The following is a 17252-nucleotide window of genomic DNA, read 5'->3' as shown; positions in this document are numbered from 1 at the left end:
AATTATTATTTAATTTTTTGTCTTAGCTTTAATTTTATTTATTTGTATTTTATAAGTCCGTTAATAAATCAATTTTATAAAGAAAAATATTTGTATGTTTTCTGTAATTTGGAAGAAAAAATGAAAATATTTGTACTTACGTAGACATTCGGGATACTTGTAATATCCAGGTGAACATTGGTCACACTGTTTCCCGGCAAAGTTGTAAAGACAGGTACATTTCCCAGTTCCTGCATCACAACTGGTGGTTCTTGATCCAACTATGGAACACTTGCATTCAACACAAACTTGTTCGCGTAGCCTCAACTCATTGTAATAGCTAGAAATTAAAAATGTGTAATGTGAACAATGATTTTCAATCTATTAAAGCATTACTAGTAATTCTCATATTTCACAGTAATAAAAAATAAATAATTACCCAGGAATACATTGATCACATCGAGGACCACCAAATCCTTCCTTGCAAAGACACGTTCCAAATTCAGAGTCACAAACATCAGCCAAGGTACCACTCGAGTCACAATTGCAATCTGAAAACATACAATAAAATATGTTACATAATCATGTCCCTATCCCCACACAGTGAAACATCAAATGTAGTGTATATTAATCATCTGTTTCATGAATGTAAGGTGATAACTCTTACGCTTTATGTGCCAGTCCAGGAAAAATGAAATATTGCAGTGAAAAACACCCTCTAAATCAATATTTCATGTCCTCCCTCCCGGGAATCGAACCCGGGACCTTAAGTATTGTAGGTGAATGCGAAAAAAAAGCATTAAAAAAAAATCCAAAAAATCTATTTTTATAAAGTTTACCATTAGGAATATTCCTCTGAAGTTTCATAGTCTGGCCCTGAAACACCGTGTATTTATACACCATAGTTGTTAAATAAAAAAAATTGAAATGCTGATGACCAATAAACTTATGCTGATTAGATTTTATTATGTGGAAAGGAATGCCCATAAGAAGTCTTTAGATTGATGGGAGTGGAACTTCCTGAATATGGACATTGTAATCAATAGTCAAGAAGGATGTTTACCATCATGAGTCTGCTATTTATATAAACTGTGAGGAAATTTTTTCTTTTGTATGAAAAACAGTAGAAAATAAATTTTCTTTCATATGTTTAAACTTAATTGTTTTTATTACTAGACACCGGTGGTGTACATATAAATATTTAGATGGTAGATACCATTTCTGCAATCTTTTCTTGTCCTTCAGAAATACTAAAAACATCTTAATATGCATTTCTCAAGTAGTATTTGCAAACATGAATATGTAAAACACTGGGGAAGTATTTTGAGTATCGAAAAATTCAAAACTTACATTTGCAATCCGGATAGTTGTAAAACCCAGCCTCACAGCGATCACAAGTTCTTCCACGGAAATTGTTTTTGCAGGTACAATTTCCACTGACTTGATCGCATGCTGTAATCAACGATCCGATAGGATTGCAGGCGCACTCTGTAAACGTATTTAATAAAAATATTAATTCAAATGAACAATGGACCTTGTGTTGTTATAATAGTGCACATGTATTTATAAATTGTGTATAAAAGAACTTCCACAAATACGATAATAATAAATCCCTCGTCATTCCATTTTTAAAATACGTATTCCTTGATTTCAACTGCATAAGAAGTTTAATGAATTATCCTTCTCTAATTAAATGAAATTGAACCTCAATAAGGGTTTAACCTCAATAAATAATTGAATCGTGTAGAAAACGAACAGTTTTATTTAAACGTAAAATGGTATATATAGCAATAAGGTACCATTCACAATAATTGAATTTCGTGAAATAAGAACCAAACTTTTAAAAAGAAAATCACGTATCTACGTGACAATAATTAAATTATTAATTACAAATGTATAACTATACGTATAAACAATTGAGTATACTTTATAATTAAATTTACCTTCACATGATGGGAAGTTGAAGAATCCATTTGAACACTGTTCACAGTGAATACCTGCATAGTTGTTCTTACACGGGCACTGTGAAAAAATAATATTGTTATGCTTCTATAAAAAAAGTTGTAGGTATCACCAATTATTCTTTTACACTTGTAAAATAATGTAGATTAAAAAAAAAATACCTATTTGTATAAACATAATTTTAAAACAAATCTTTCACTAAATATTATACACATATAAAACTCTGAATATATATCAACTCCAATGAGGTGATTCGTATTTGCTAAGTTTTAGCAAATTATTGGATAATCATTATTTGACAGTATTTTTTATTTTATTTTAATATTTTTGGTGGATGTAATTACTCCAATGGCTCATAGGCACGATTTGGAGTCTCAGTTTCCAGGTAAAGAATGCTTGGGCAATGTTATTATTATGAATAATTTATATAGCGCCATTTTTGTGAAAATCACCTCAAGGGCGCTGAACAAAAAAATCCCAACACGTTTTGCAGCTACATAGCATATTAACAGTTGGGATTCAAGTTCCTCATTTTCAATTATAATTTAATTTAATAATAGATAATAATAGGAGCTAGATCACATCATGTCTTGCAGCTACAGAGCGCATGGACGGTATGAAGCTTAGCCTCCATTTTATTTAAAAATTGAAATTTGGTTTTTCTAATTATATCCAAGTTTACTAAGAAGAGCTGGATTACAACACATCCTGCAGCTACAGAGCTCATAGACGGTTGAAATTCTAAACACTATTTCCGAATTTTAAGTTTGATATAATTTGAGAGTTTATGAATGATTAAAATAAAAAATAACCATTAGCAGAGTAGTAAGTTAGTCAAGTATTCATGATAAAAAGTAAACAATAAAGAAACAAATAAATAAAGCACTTTTTTCACATATTGTATTATTGTTCACGAGATGAAAGCGACTACTGATGTCCGAGGGGTCCTGGTAACCAAAAACATGTTAGCCACATCTTTTCAGGTAATTCCTAGTAAATATGATCCATGTGCACCAAGAGATGATGCCTTTTGATCCATCGGCTTCGTTTCTATTTTGAGACGCAACTTCAGAGTAGAATGTATATAATAGCGGATGCAACATTTCCGCTCAAAATTTCAGAATGTATTTTTTGCACTTTTGCCGAATGTTTGTAATGTTAATGTGAAGTAAGGCAAGAGCTGTCCCATGATAATAATGTATTGATAGATTTATGATCACTTAGAGTCTACTTACAGTTCCCTGTATCGGTTCACAGTAATTTCCTTCCGTTCCATTAAGATTGCATGGACAGAGTTTGCAATTAGGAAAATCATAATAACCATAGCTGCATTGGTCGCACCAAGGTTCCAAAAATTCCTTCCGACACTCACATCGACCAGTCTCTTCTTCACAGTTACCAGTAGAGTTGGAGTACTGACAATTGCAAGCTGAAACCAATTTAGATGAAAACCAATCAATAAGAAGTACTTATTACAATTATCACCGCTGAAATACTGCACAATCGACTAGAAACGTCATCGCATTTACTAAAAAATCTCTATTATTGCAAATCATCAGGCAATTTCAAACAAAAACTAGTGAAATCATTGAGAAAAAAAAACACTGTCTTTCATTTTTCATAACAATAATTGTTAATGAGAGAAATGTTTTAAATTCCAGTATTTTGTAATTATTTCAAACACTTGAGATATCGTTGTACTTTGAAATGGAATGATTCTGATTGGCTGGAAAAGGAAACCTTCATTAATATCTTACATTGCTAGTAACTCCAATAAAAATAACATATCATCATTGCACCCGCAATATCTGTTAAGTATATTTGTTTTTTAAATTATAGGAGATAATTTAAACAATGAACATTTTGAACATGTATTTTTTTAAACATGCTTCTTGAATGATAATAAAAAAGAAAAATATGTTATTTTATTTAGAAAAAATATTTAAGTACATTTTGTTGGAACAAAATTGTGTAATCTTAATGAGAAATTGAAAATAGCTTAAAACAGGAAAAATCACTGTACAGATATTGCCAGCGCAACGATTATGCCAATGTTGATCCCTTGTTAAATTCAAAAAAACATAGTTTACAGAAGTAAAATACTAAAATAATATATTTTTAAAAATTAAATGACATTCAGCATATTTAAAACAGTTAGGTACTTACGTTCACAGACATCAGTTTGGTTCCAATGTTTCCCTCGCGGCCTGTAGAATTTAGATTTGCACTTATTACAGTTAATTCCTTCTGTATTATGTTGACAGTTTTGGCAAACGCCTCCACCTTTGTACATTCCATGAATGTCCAGAGACAACCTTTTGTCATCAATATCGGCATCATATTTACATTCATTGGAATGATCGAAGCAATTGCAAGCTAAAAATAGAAGTAAATTTGTAGTAATAGTACAAGTAAATATATATTGAAATGAGCGAATTAGTTGTTCAAAAGGAGCATTTAAAAATGTGCTTGGAGATGAAAACTGGTTGGGTAGGTTACCATTACCGCATGTTATATAAATTGTCACATATTATGTAAAATCTCCAAAGGCATTGGTTACATAAACGTATTTTGTTAAATCAACAGGCACAATTCTAGAGTATTCTAAAACATTTGAATTTCACTTGTTTTTTTGGCTCACTTGGCCAAATCTTTCCATTGCCACACCATTTTATAATCGTTTCTCTATAATCCATATTAATTACCAGTAACGCTTCGTTTTTACCCTGAAATATATCTTCGGTATGCTACCCATAAAGAAGTTTAAAAAAAAGTAAATAAGTATGTGTGCTCACGTTCACAAACAAATAGCTGTGACCGCTGAGATTGTCTCCACGCCTTCTGTTCGAAACCAGGACAGCAATAGGCACACTGAGGTCCACAAGTATGATGCTGGCATCTACACAGAAGTTTGTTTGGATTTTTAAGGTCTGGGATATCGCAGGATTCAGCATGTCCATTGCACATACAACGACCTCCTATGCTGACGTCTTTTATGGAATAGAAATACTGAAATACAAGGCGAAAATTAAAATCATGCGTTCTATGTGACAAAAGATCCCAAGAAAGACTAAAAATGAATAATGGGTTTTTGATCAAGAAATTAGATATTCCGATGAATCAACTTCATAAAAAATAACTTTATAACATCTTGTACTCAGTGGTACTTTTTAAAGTGGCTAATTCTTGGCAAAACATGTTTTGAGTAGGTATTTGATTAAATATTTGTGTACAAAGGTTTTTTTTATTTAAAGCTTGTAATATATGAATAACAGCAGGAAGAATAAATAACAAGATATGCAAGTAAAAAAATGCATCAAAGAAAAATGACTATTTAAATTAATTCATTCTGTTTTGATTGCTTTATAAAATTTAAAAAAACAGGAAAATTAAAAATACAAAATACCTGTCAACTGTCAAATTTGAAGTTTAGTTGAAATCATAGACAAAAGATTGTTGACTTTGAGTTTGAACAGTTTGAGACTACCGACTTGTCCGAAATGGTCTAATATCTATGATATTCAGATAAAAAAATAAACATTCAATAACTTATATTGCCATATTACATATAAAGGGGCTATTAGTTATATATTATGAAAATTAAATGTTGTGGTATACAATTAGATCATTCCTTTTTTTGAAACACAGTGGATGTGGTAGCTTTATTATTATTATCAAAGTGTAATATTTACTCTTCTGGTAACTGTCGGATCTTGTCGCGCAACAGACATCAAATGACCGAGGAGTGTCTTAGTCCTTAACAATCGCAATCTGACATTTGTGGCTCTGGTCCACTCTTGTAGAAGCGGAGAGTTGAAATATTTATTTGCCGATGGTCGATTGTTCAGAAGTGAAATGGGTATCTATAAAAATGAAATCAGAAATTTAGTAAACAATTTACAAATCTTCTTCACGTTTATTCATTACAGGGTATTTGCATGATAATATTATTTTCTTTTCTCAGATGCCTCATTCGCATTTAATGGTGCATAGAAAATTGCAATGATATACGCAATAACATAAAGGCAAGACGACCAGCATTGTTTTTTTTTACAATGAAGCCACTTAACCCAATTTAATTGACGTTTTCATAGTTTTATGTTTTTTTTTAACTTAAAAATTTCCATGAAACATTTTTAGACCGAAAATTCCCTGATAACATGTCATGAAGATAATTCATAATTTTGAATATATTAGTGGTTTTCATTTTCACGTTAAAGTTTGAATGAAAATAAAAATTGGAAATCTTTAATAAGGTAGGTATTAAGTATTTACAAATAAATCCAAAATAATATTTCATTTTCATTACGAACATTTTTTTTCTCTCAAAAATAATTGAGTTTCGGGTTCTTCGATAACCTCGCTGGTTAAAAATCGGTATATTGCTTAAAAATTCTTTAAATTACAGTTAAAAAATGGGTGACATCATTTACCTCTCCACCCTCCAAAGGCACAATTTTTGAGTACTCAGTATTGCATATTACAGAATCATCATTTGTTATTGGCAGTAAACTTTCCTTTCCAAAATGTGTTTCGCAATCTCTGAAAAAAATATCCTATTAAATTCGTTGCTTTCTTCATTGGTACACTTAAAACAAAACAACAACATTTTTTTTAAAGATTTTGTCAAGCACAGGCTGTTTGGAAAGAGCTACTATAGAGTCGAAGATCATTAATTTGCAGGACAAGACAGCTTGGCATTAGATTTGTGTTTTTTTATTTTAATTTATTCATTTTAGTTTGTTGATTTAAATTGTGTCCTTGATTAAAAATATTATTTTCTTTAAGAAAAGGAGAAATACTCGAGTTTTTATTATTTACTCAAATATTTAAATTTTCAGACTATTTCCTAAAAGTCGCAAATAACTTCTGCTGGAAAAATGAAAATCGAGTTGCGGTAGAGTGGGATTTGAACCTCGGACCTTTGGCCCGCGAGTCCACAATACTACCACGGGACCACAACCCGGTTATTTGTTTGATAGTTTTAATTTACTAACTATTGATTTGTATTTTATAGTTATAATTTTTTGACGATTATAAGAGATTCGGTGAACCCTATTTAAAGAACAAGTTAATAATAACAATAATAAAAGAAATAAGATATGCAGAATAGTAAATGCTGTACACTTCTTGGTATTTGTAAAAATATAATACATTAAAGAAAGTGAATTATTTGTTGGTCATCATATTGTCAGTTTTATTCATATTTAAAAAAAAAAAGTAATTTATATTGATATTTCTGTTTCAATTTTTTTTATATTGATTTGAATTAATTGAGCATCATCTTATGATAAACCACACGTAAAAAAATGTCCTGCCTAAACACAGGAACTTCCTAGATATTCGGGAGTCGGAACATAAAAAAAACATTAATTCGTGTGTTGCAAAAACAGTGAAATAAATAAAGTACTTACGCCAATGAATCCGAAAAGTATTGCCAAGGTTTGTAGGTTTTTCCATAGTCGGAAGATTTTTCTAAGGCCCATAGTCCAGGACGAGGGGAATTTCCCATTTGCACAAATACATACGCCACATGAAATTCCTGTTAACAATTAAAATTTCTATTTATTTATTGACAATAAATAATCATTCAATCATACCTTTTTGAATATACATAAATATACTTTAAAAAATAGCTTCACAACAACATAGAGTAACAAATAAAATGAATAAAAAACATATATCGTACATAGATAGATTGCCCACCACATACCGCACACCGCATCTGAGGACATAAGTTTCCTTGGCGGTGCCCAAATACACGGAAAAGTTACTCGTTGCCGAACGAGAAAAGCTGCCCGAAGGAGCTCTCTGTAATCTGATAGCCTTAGCATCGTTGTGCTGAAAGAAGGTAATCCAGAAGTACCTACATAATATGCAGTTCATTGGATTGAGAAAAGAGGGAAGTGAATTCTCCACTGGCTGGGATAAATTGATTGGACATGATCAATTTGCCGAAATGATAACAAAACTTTTTAAAAGCCTCGTAAATCTTTTTGAAAGCCACCAGATATGTATATTCGACAGGATCTATAACAGGGCCCCGGATAGTAGCGAGAAGTTCCATTCGGTAATCATAGAGAGGGGAAAGGAATAAGACGACTGTATGTGTTCAGAAGATTGATTAGGATATCTGCAGCAGCATGAAGAGAAATCAACAATATTGAAAACAAATAATTTGTCATTAAATTTACCATGATCAGATAAAAACTGCGTAGTCCAGTGATCGGCGATAACCCAAGAAGATTTTAAGCCCTGGCGGATTAAAGGGAAACAAATAAAGGTAACCCTCCCTGAAGGGGAAGATTCCCATCGCAATTGCCAAGCATCAAGAAGAGAATTTAAAGACATTTTTTAAATATCCGATTGAGACATTCCTTCAGTTGGGAGTAGACGGACGCCACATAACAGGGGAGCGCTTTCTTTTTAACTGGAAATTTGTAGATCGTCGCTGGACCTCCAGATCCAAACGGAACAAGTTCGTTAGAACTGGGAGTGCATTCGTCGAGCATGTTCTATATGCTTTAGTGAGAGCCAAGAGAGCTTGCCTTTGTCCGCTTAAAATAATTCGCCTGAAATATTGCAACTCACATCGGTGTGCTCAACAGCTACTTGAATAGCACACGATGCCTAGAAAAACGGATTTACATAGATACATATGGAAAACAGTTTTTTTTTTTCATATACATAAACTATATTTCATACTTTCAAACTTGTTATACCTAATCGATGAATTCTCGGGATTGGAGAAAAACGGTGGAAAATGGGAGTTGATCTCATTATGGGACCGACCGGCACTCTTACATTTTCGACAAACGCTGGGGACTCCAAGAAGACTAATTGTTGCTTACTCGGATTTTTTATTTTCACATAAAAAATCTACTCCTCTAAGTGTAGGCCCCCCTTTTTACTGCGTTGTATCACATGCTTTGTTGTCTTCTTTTGCTATTATGTCAATGGTCAAGATGTTAATGGATTTTTTCTCAAAAAATCTGTATTATTTTTAGAAAAAAAAAATTGTATGCCAATATGAAAGCTTTATAAGATATTATTCAAAAGGGGTAGGTATGTAGTAGTAAATTGAATGATATTTTCAATGATTTTTTTTAGTAGAGGACTGTTACTTAAACATTTAGTTAGTTTATTAATTTTAAAAATAATATTATTGACTGTAATTAACTTATTTTAAATTATTCAGATAAGTAATTTTGGGCTGCAATATTTCATTGTCCCCGAACTTGGCACCTGAAGTTTAAGTCTGATCGATTTACCTTCAAGTACCTAACAGTTGATCGAGTTACACTATATTTGATGTTCCAATGTAGCGCCCTGCGGACAGGGGGTATGATGATGATGTTGATTTATATAGCGCCATTTTCGTGAAAATCATTTTTAGGAGTGCTGCGAGTATAAAAGCAGGAAATTACATTTAAGAAAAACGTCTTTCTTAATATTCAATTAAAAACTTTTTTGATTTGAAAGTTTATTTTACTATCCGTTCTTACAGTTTAAACTTAAGGAGGTAAAATTACTGCGAAAGCAAAAGGGCCTGTATGACCACATGAAGCATAATACTTGAAGATACTGAAAGAAATCATTAAAAAATTAAATCTTTTGCTTTATTCGTGTAATAATGCGAAATACTGAGACCTATGAATGAAAGAATAACCCAATAGATGGACCATTAATGTTGCTCTGTTCTGGATAACGCCTCCGACATCCTTTCACGATAAAATAATATTGAAGGAATTGAGTAGATAAGCAGTAAAGTTGCCTCCGCTCTAGATAACTCTGTTATCTTGAGCTACATATTATAATATTGTGACTCTTTATTCTATAATTTGCACTAGGTACTTAGTTCATAAAAGTCCATAAAGTGTGGACACCTACACTTTTAGAATAATGATCGGTATCTCGGTCACATTATGCAATAAAGTAGATATAAATATGTCGAAATATTTGTTGGGGGTTTCATCTAAAGAGGGCAACGCCAATATCTCAACGGAGACTAAGGAAATAACTTTTGAAAGATATCTCAATCGAGATTAAAGAATTATTGGGATGTGTAAATCTAGGCATTTACAATTTTTATCACATGTCGTTGGCTGATGATAAATCATTTTATCTGCTGCCATATTATATCTGTGGGTACTTTGTACTTTCGTGCTAATAAATTTGTAGGTACTTTGCAAATGATAGAGGACCCTTAAATACCCTAGAAAATAGTATTCTGGAAATTACAAATTTACACTACATGCATTACTTTCCTAAGCAATCATCGTATTTGAATTTTATTTTTGTTTGTCAGAAATGATGTCACAATTTCTGCATTTTAAGGAAATGAATAAATAATATTTAGCACAATGTTACATTACATTAACAATGTCGTAATTTCTACTGGTCAAGAATTCGTCATGGTATATCAATATTTTACATCAATGTTAAAGATGGTTAAAATAACAGACTAAAATTGATTCCATAATTAATCTATTATATTATTCTTTATTTCAAAAGCCCGTCTGGTTTTGTCGCATTACACAAAAAATCAAAAGACCCACTTTTTGTACGAGTATAATTTTTTCCAGTATCTTCTAGTTTTATTTTTATTGCCGATTAGGGGCCGAATTGCCATCTCCATAATTTAACTCCGTAACGCTACAGAGATAGAAATGAAACACAATAGGGAAATATTACTTTTTCAAAACATTTTTAAAGTAATATAGGTCTATGAAATACTGTCAAGTAAAAAAAAAAAAATGCTAATTTTTCATCATCATTCCCTTCTCTCGTCTAAGGGTGCATAGGGCACTGCATTGGTACACCAATCGCAGCGTATCTTGATTATTTTTTGCTACATGAAGGTAAAATGAACAGTCTTACGCTTCAGGTACCAGTGTAGGTACTATAAAATATTCTAGCGTGAAAACACCGTTTTAAATAAATATTCCATATCAACTATTTCGGAAATCGAACCCAAGACCTCTTGCATGGTAGACAAACGAGTTGACCACTACACTACGAGGTCAACTAATTATTAGTAGCATATTTGTAATTTTAAATTACATGTTTATTTGTTCCTGACCATTGAAATTAGTTTAGAACATTATCATGAATCTTGATGTCACAACACCCAAGGCCAAACACGTCGCGTTTTTCGAGCAACGTATTTTTATTAAACTATTTTTACATTTATATATGAAAACATTTCTCCACAATATCCATATATATATAGTTGGATAATTTATATAGTACGATTTTTGTGAAAAAAATATCTCAGCCCGTCTTGCACCTACAGAGCGCATGGACGGTTGGGATTCTTTATTGATTTTGAAAATACAATTAATTATTCTAATTCCATTTCATATATTTTTATCGGTATTCGTAGTATGTGAAATTCTCTTATTAGCCAAAAGATTTGAAAGTCCTTTTAAAATCTGGAAACCCTGAAAATGTAACAGTCGGCGACAGCTGACTGTCTACTGATAGTATTCATTTTATTGATGTCTTCATCGCTTCCGGTCATCGTTGCCGTCATAACGTCAACTATACTATTTATTATTAATTAAAAACTGGTCCTCATGTTTAGCTTTTTTTTACTGCTTGGTTTTTGTGGTATTACATCACGTCAAACTTACAACTTGGCATAACGATTTTTTAAAAATCACCTTTAACAACCTAGAATTCCATTCGTCCATGCGCTTTGTAGCTGCAAGACGCTTGTTATTTTTAGCTTGCATATTATGAACATTAATTTTAGAATTAAATTATTTCTAACTTCAATTTCAAATAAGTTTAAAATAAAAAAAAGGTATTTGAACCGTAATTTTATCGAAAATAAGAATATTAAAAAATAATACATATGCATATTAAAAAAAAAGTTTTTTGAAATAAAATATAAACTAGAATTAGACACTTCATTATTGAACGTAAATTTAAAAATTATAATCCCTCTAAAAATTATAATCCCTCTAAAAATAGATCAGTGAAAATAATACTCAAATAAATAAAAATATTATACGTAATACATATACCCTTTACCCACCAACCCACCTAAAACGTTTATAATGCATTATAAAGGTTCGTGGTTTCATATGAAATTACATCCATACAAGTTATGGTGTTTAATGGCTGGCAGTTTTACAGGAAATCGTAAAACTTCATTCAAATGCCATGAAAACATTAACATCACTTTTGTGTAAATCTAGCATTTCAAAATAAATATTTGTGTCTTAAAATGTCATCGAGACAAAGAATTCTTAGAAAAGAGACTTTTTGACAATTATAAGGGTGGTATTCTGAATCTTCTCCACCCGCTAGAGAGTGATTAATTTACAGATTTTAATTTTTTGCATGCGTTTACACTTTGCTTCATATCTGGCCACACTGATGATTAAACGTAAAATAAATATGAACACATGAAATCAAACATTATGATTTTTATTAAGAAGATTATTGCGACCGTAAGCATTTTTCAAAATACTTGATTAAGTTGAATTGACCAAACCGCTTGAGTCTTTTTTCGTTTTTTAAACAGTTTTATAAAAAAGACAAACTGTGTGAAAAAGACAACTGCACGTCGGACTGATTATGCCTGACTAAAATCAATAAAATCGAGATCTCGTATTCCCGATTTCCGCAACCCGGAACTAAACAGTTTTTGTTTTTTTAGAGTATCAGTTTAAAACTTTCTGTGTCGGTATCATTTACATTTTTCTAAAAAAAATATTTATTAAGGAAATCATACAGTCTTTATATAAATACAAGGTACAAAATAACAATTAAAAAAAGTAAGACCAATTACAGATTTTACATAAATTTATTTTGAATGCAGGAGGAAAGAGGAAAAAATAATTAAATTCAAAAAATATATACATATTAAATAAAAAGTACATAAAAGGGAGAAGATTTGTCAGCTTCAACTCTACTTTCCTCCCCTCTCTCTCTGTTCCCATGAACATTTATATTTCTTAGTAAAAATTCACAATCAACGATAATTAATTAGATGCAGGTAGTAGATGTACATATGAATAAGTATAAATTAAGAGTTGAAATTAAAAGATAAAATTAAAAGTTAAAATTAAAATAAAAAGTTAAAATTAAAAGTTAAAATTTAAATTTAAATTTATTTCAACAGAGAGGGAAAACATTTTTGAGAAAGGAATATGGAAGTCTAGGCTTATAACTCTTTTTTAAAATAAATTAAAAAATGAATAACTCTCTAGGGAGGAAATCCAGCCAGTCTGCAAGCATTTGGACATACTCAAGCATTGTTAAAATTAAAATTAAAAGTGTAAATTAAAATTAAAAGTTTAAATTAAAAATTATAATTAAAATGTTAAAATAAAATAAAAGTCCAAATTAAAAGTTAAAAGTTGAGCAGGTGATAAATTTTAAATGTTTAACAGATCTGATGAAAATATGGTATTTACAGTGTAATATGTCGATGTCACTAAAACTGTCATTATAGGTAATCTGGATTCTTCGAAGGGCGCTATTTTTCATATATTTCGTATACCATAATATTCATATTAGTATTCATCATATTTGTATACCGTACGTCTGAAGACGGCAGATATAACTGGGGGGCAATTGCAAACGTTATCTTCATCGGTAGGCAAACGTTATCTTCAGTTTTAGTCCCAACACTTATGTATGGAAATGAAACATGAAATGAAAGCAACCTCGGTATGCCCTACTGACATATCATCTCTGACGACATATTATGATCTAATTCAACCAATAAGTGACGCTAAAACTTTGCTCCGCGTTCCTTACTTAAATAAAATAGTTCTTATTCACATTCTTTTGTTATTAAAAGCAGCCACTTCAAAACTATTAAAATTTTGAATAAATCTCAATTAAAACAAAAAGTGTTAGCTTGAACATGACTTTTTATACATTCGACAGTTCTAACACCAATCGTAATGTCTTGATCATTTCCGTTACACGAAGGAAAGATTATTAGTCTTACGCTTTAGGTGCTAGTCCAGGGACTATGAAATATAACACCCTTTTAATAAATATTTCATGACAATCATGCATGGAATCAAATCCGAGACCTCTTCCGTGGTAGGCGAACGCATTGACCACTACACCACAATGCCGATGGGAAGGAAATGAGTTGGAGAAATGTGGACGTTTAAACATAGACAGAATAGAGAATGTCACACAGTTTGTAAAGTGGCAACTAACGCAATTCCATCAAGAACGAACCAGATTTTAAAATTTTATTTCGGCTTTTAGGAAATAACTCAATTTCGTCATTTTATTGTACCTAATAGGCTAATGAGGCATCATATTTGTTTTAGATACTAGCTTTTACCCGTGACTTCGCTCATGTCTGGGGTGCTATTCTGAACTGCTCTTGCGGCACGAGAAAACAATTTTTCCCGTGTATTTTATATGTAATACGCGAGATAATAGGCCGCGAGAGAGTTTGGAATACCAACCATGATCTAGTTAGTGAAGTCAGCACGTGCTTTTTCAGGTTGATTTTTAATTTGTTATCAGCGTACTATTGTAACGAGTAGAGGGGAAACGCGGTCTGACTTTTCTTCATAGAAACGTATTCCTCTATTTTCTCCCTGGATTATGGCACTAGAGCAGTGATTTTTTTACACGCTTTAGATTTTTTATTTATTTATACATTTTATCGTAGATACAATTTTATGTTCACTTTGTACAGCTAAGAAGGGTACATACACCGTTCCAAGCTAGGCAATAACATTTTAATACATGATAATGGTTTACAAGTTAATAGAAAGCACAGACTAATAAAATATAAACTTACTCGTATACCGATTTTGATACATATACATACACACATACACGTACACACATATACATCGGTAGTCAGATGGCAGAAGGGACCATCTGTATTTTTTTCTGTTTTTTAGTTTTCAAAAGTTTTAATCAATATTTCAGCAAACACACATAAAATAAAAATATAAAAAACAGCGTAATTTAGAATGGTAATTCATTATTGAAAAGCAACACTGAATGGGGATTGAAATATTATAATTGAGTCGTATTTAATCTCTCCTAAACATTTATGAAAATTATAGATGGTCCCTTCTGCCATCTGACTACCCTCATATATACATACATACACATATACATATACACACATATACATACATACATACACACACATGTAATACATAAATTCGTAAAACATAGAAAATTTATTTAATATAATGCGAAACTCCATGATTGCCATTTGAATATATATTTTTTTCAATTATTTTTTTTTAAATATTTTATTTTTAACATCCAGTAAGCATCTTCGATCCACGGCATGCATTAACCTTTCTGACTCCTTACGACCAATGTCACGAAAGAGCGAGGTCAACACCTTCCGCAACTTGAAAACACTCCCGCTTTTCCACGATTCTGGCAAAAAGTTATGAACCTTTTCGCCAACGGCGTGTCTACATCTTTTTGATTTTTTTATAAATTGTTTCTTGGGAGCTCACGCTCCAAAAACCCATGAAAGCACCCAGTTTTATCTGCCGTCTTCGGACGTACGGTATAGAAATGGGATTATTAATTTTAAAAACGGAAAAGGTACGGAGACAGAAGATTTCAAGTACTGTGGAGGAATTATTTAGGTAATTAATGAGTCATGTCATTTATCAATAAGAATTTTCCCGAAGGAATAGTACATTTTATCGGGATTGAAAGTAGTTTGGTCTTCCAACTATCACAATGAAAGAAATACGATGATCCGTTAGTCTATGGTAGGGTTGCCATATTTCGCTAGGGTATCGTTCTGGAATGGGGATGGGGACGTTCTTGAATGGGGATATGCAGCAACAAAAAGGGCAATTTCATAATGGTAGAAATATAATAGATAGGTTTTTCTTACATTTTATGTGGTGCTTCAATTTATATTTATATTTATATATTTTTTCTTACTTAATAGTGACGAAATACTGGAATATTTATTCTACAGTCCCTGGCAGCAGACGACATTTTTTGTCGTTGCTTTTGATTAGGCTTACATCAATTATATTCCTTTTTTCAATGTGGTTTTATGAGTAGGAATGGAAATTAATTACTCGCTAAATTTTAAAAATTGATAAAAAAAATAAATTTCACAGAGCCCTTCAACATCCACTCTATCGAGGCAAGATGAGCTTCAATGAATTTCTTTAAATACATCAATTGCTGGAAGCATTTGCATCCATATTTACACATTCATAGTTAGTACGGCCGTAGAAGATTTATGTTGATTAACAGCATTATAAAGAGTGTAATTCTAAATCGGGACATTAAAGGTTTCATCGGGACGTCGGGACTCAATAACGGTGACAGTCCCGATATATCGGGACGGATGGCAACCCTAGTCTATGGTGACGTGGTATTTTTATTCTATTCACATATCCAAAATTTAACAACAAAACCGAAACGAAAAGCAAACCCAAACTAACCATAGACAAAGCGACTCAATTATAGAAATTCAAATAATTCATTTTAAATTTATTCTTTTTGAAAGCTCGCCTTACCGCCTATTCATTTTAAAATAAACGTAGTTATGCAGAAAGTAGCCAGTCCTCAATTTAGAAAAAAATTACATATTGCTGTTATCGGATGCAGTAAGGTCAATTCTATGTTTTGCTAAAAACAGTCAGGCTGCTTTCACACAAAAAACTGTAAGATTCACCTTCTAAAAAAACAGTTTTGATCACAAAAACGGCATTGATCAATTTGCAGAAAACACCTACAGCTATAGAAAAATCTTAATGTACTTAAAAAAATCAATAAAACTGTTCAGATACATAAGTAAATTTTTGTTTTTAATATATTTTTTTTATGTTTATCATTTGCCAAAGTTAAAAACATCCCAACTGTTGGGTGAATTTGATTATTCACTATTTTCACAAAGGAGCTATTATCTCAGTTTCACTTTTCTATGGCTGTCTCTTAAAGAGCTGAAACCTTTATTTATGCGGGTGAGATTTATCTAATTGAATTATTTCACTTCACAAACATCAACAGATAAACGAATTGAAGGAATATAGATGTTTAAATATGGGCAGAATGGTGAATGTTACACAGTGTGTAAGTGGCCACTTAAACCAGCCAATGACAGGTCATAAATCCTTTAGACGCCTAGACTTCTATATTACCTTCTCTAAAATGTTCTTCATCTCTGTTGTAATATGTTAAATCAATTCAGTTTTGCTTTTCAGGCCCCGTTCTGTACAATTAATATCCCGATGTGTCTTGCAGCTACAGAGCGTATAGGCGGTTGGGATACAGTTCCCCATTTCCAATTATGTTAATTTTTTTATTTTTTTTGTTTATTC

The 17252-nt window shown here is 31.6% G+C and overlaps 1 protein-coding gene across 1 annotated transcript in view; it reads right to left on the bottom strand.

Moving 5' to 3' along the window:
• LOC148277420 (laminin subunit alpha-like) overlaps positions 1 to 17252 on the bottom strand; it is an 83671-nt gene that overhangs the window by 49322 nt on the left and 17097 nt on the right. The window contains exons 3-12 of the mRNA XM_088232906.1: positions 7356 to 7483; positions 6375 to 6483; positions 5634 to 5804; positions 4737 to 4950; positions 4108 to 4317; positions 3177 to 3370; positions 1923 to 2001; positions 1330 to 1467; positions 419 to 530; positions 141 to 319 (exon numbers count right to left, since the gene is read on the bottom strand). Of these exons, the coding sequence (XP_088089032.1) occupies positions 141 to 319; positions 419 to 530; positions 1330 to 1467; positions 1923 to 2001; positions 3177 to 3370; positions 4108 to 4317; positions 4737 to 4950; positions 5634 to 5804; positions 6375 to 6483; positions 7356 to 7483 (1534 nt within the window). The remainder of the gene's footprint in view (positions 1 to 140; positions 320 to 418; positions 531 to 1329; positions 1468 to 1922; positions 2002 to 3176; positions 3371 to 4107; positions 4318 to 4736; positions 4951 to 5633; positions 5805 to 6374; positions 6484 to 7355; positions 7484 to 17252) is intronic.

This window comes from Micrasema longulum, unplaced genomic scaffold (assembly GCF_059751315.1).
Source record: "Micrasema longulum isolate JH-2025_06_02 unplaced genomic scaffold, ASM5975131v1 h1tg001037l, whole genome shotgun sequence".
Classification (NCBI taxonomy): domain Eukaryota; kingdom Metazoa; phylum Arthropoda; class Insecta; order Trichoptera; family Brachycentridae; genus Micrasema; species Micrasema longulum.
Note: the sequence above shows the minus strand (reverse complement) of the source record. Positions and strands in the feature narration are given on the sequence as shown.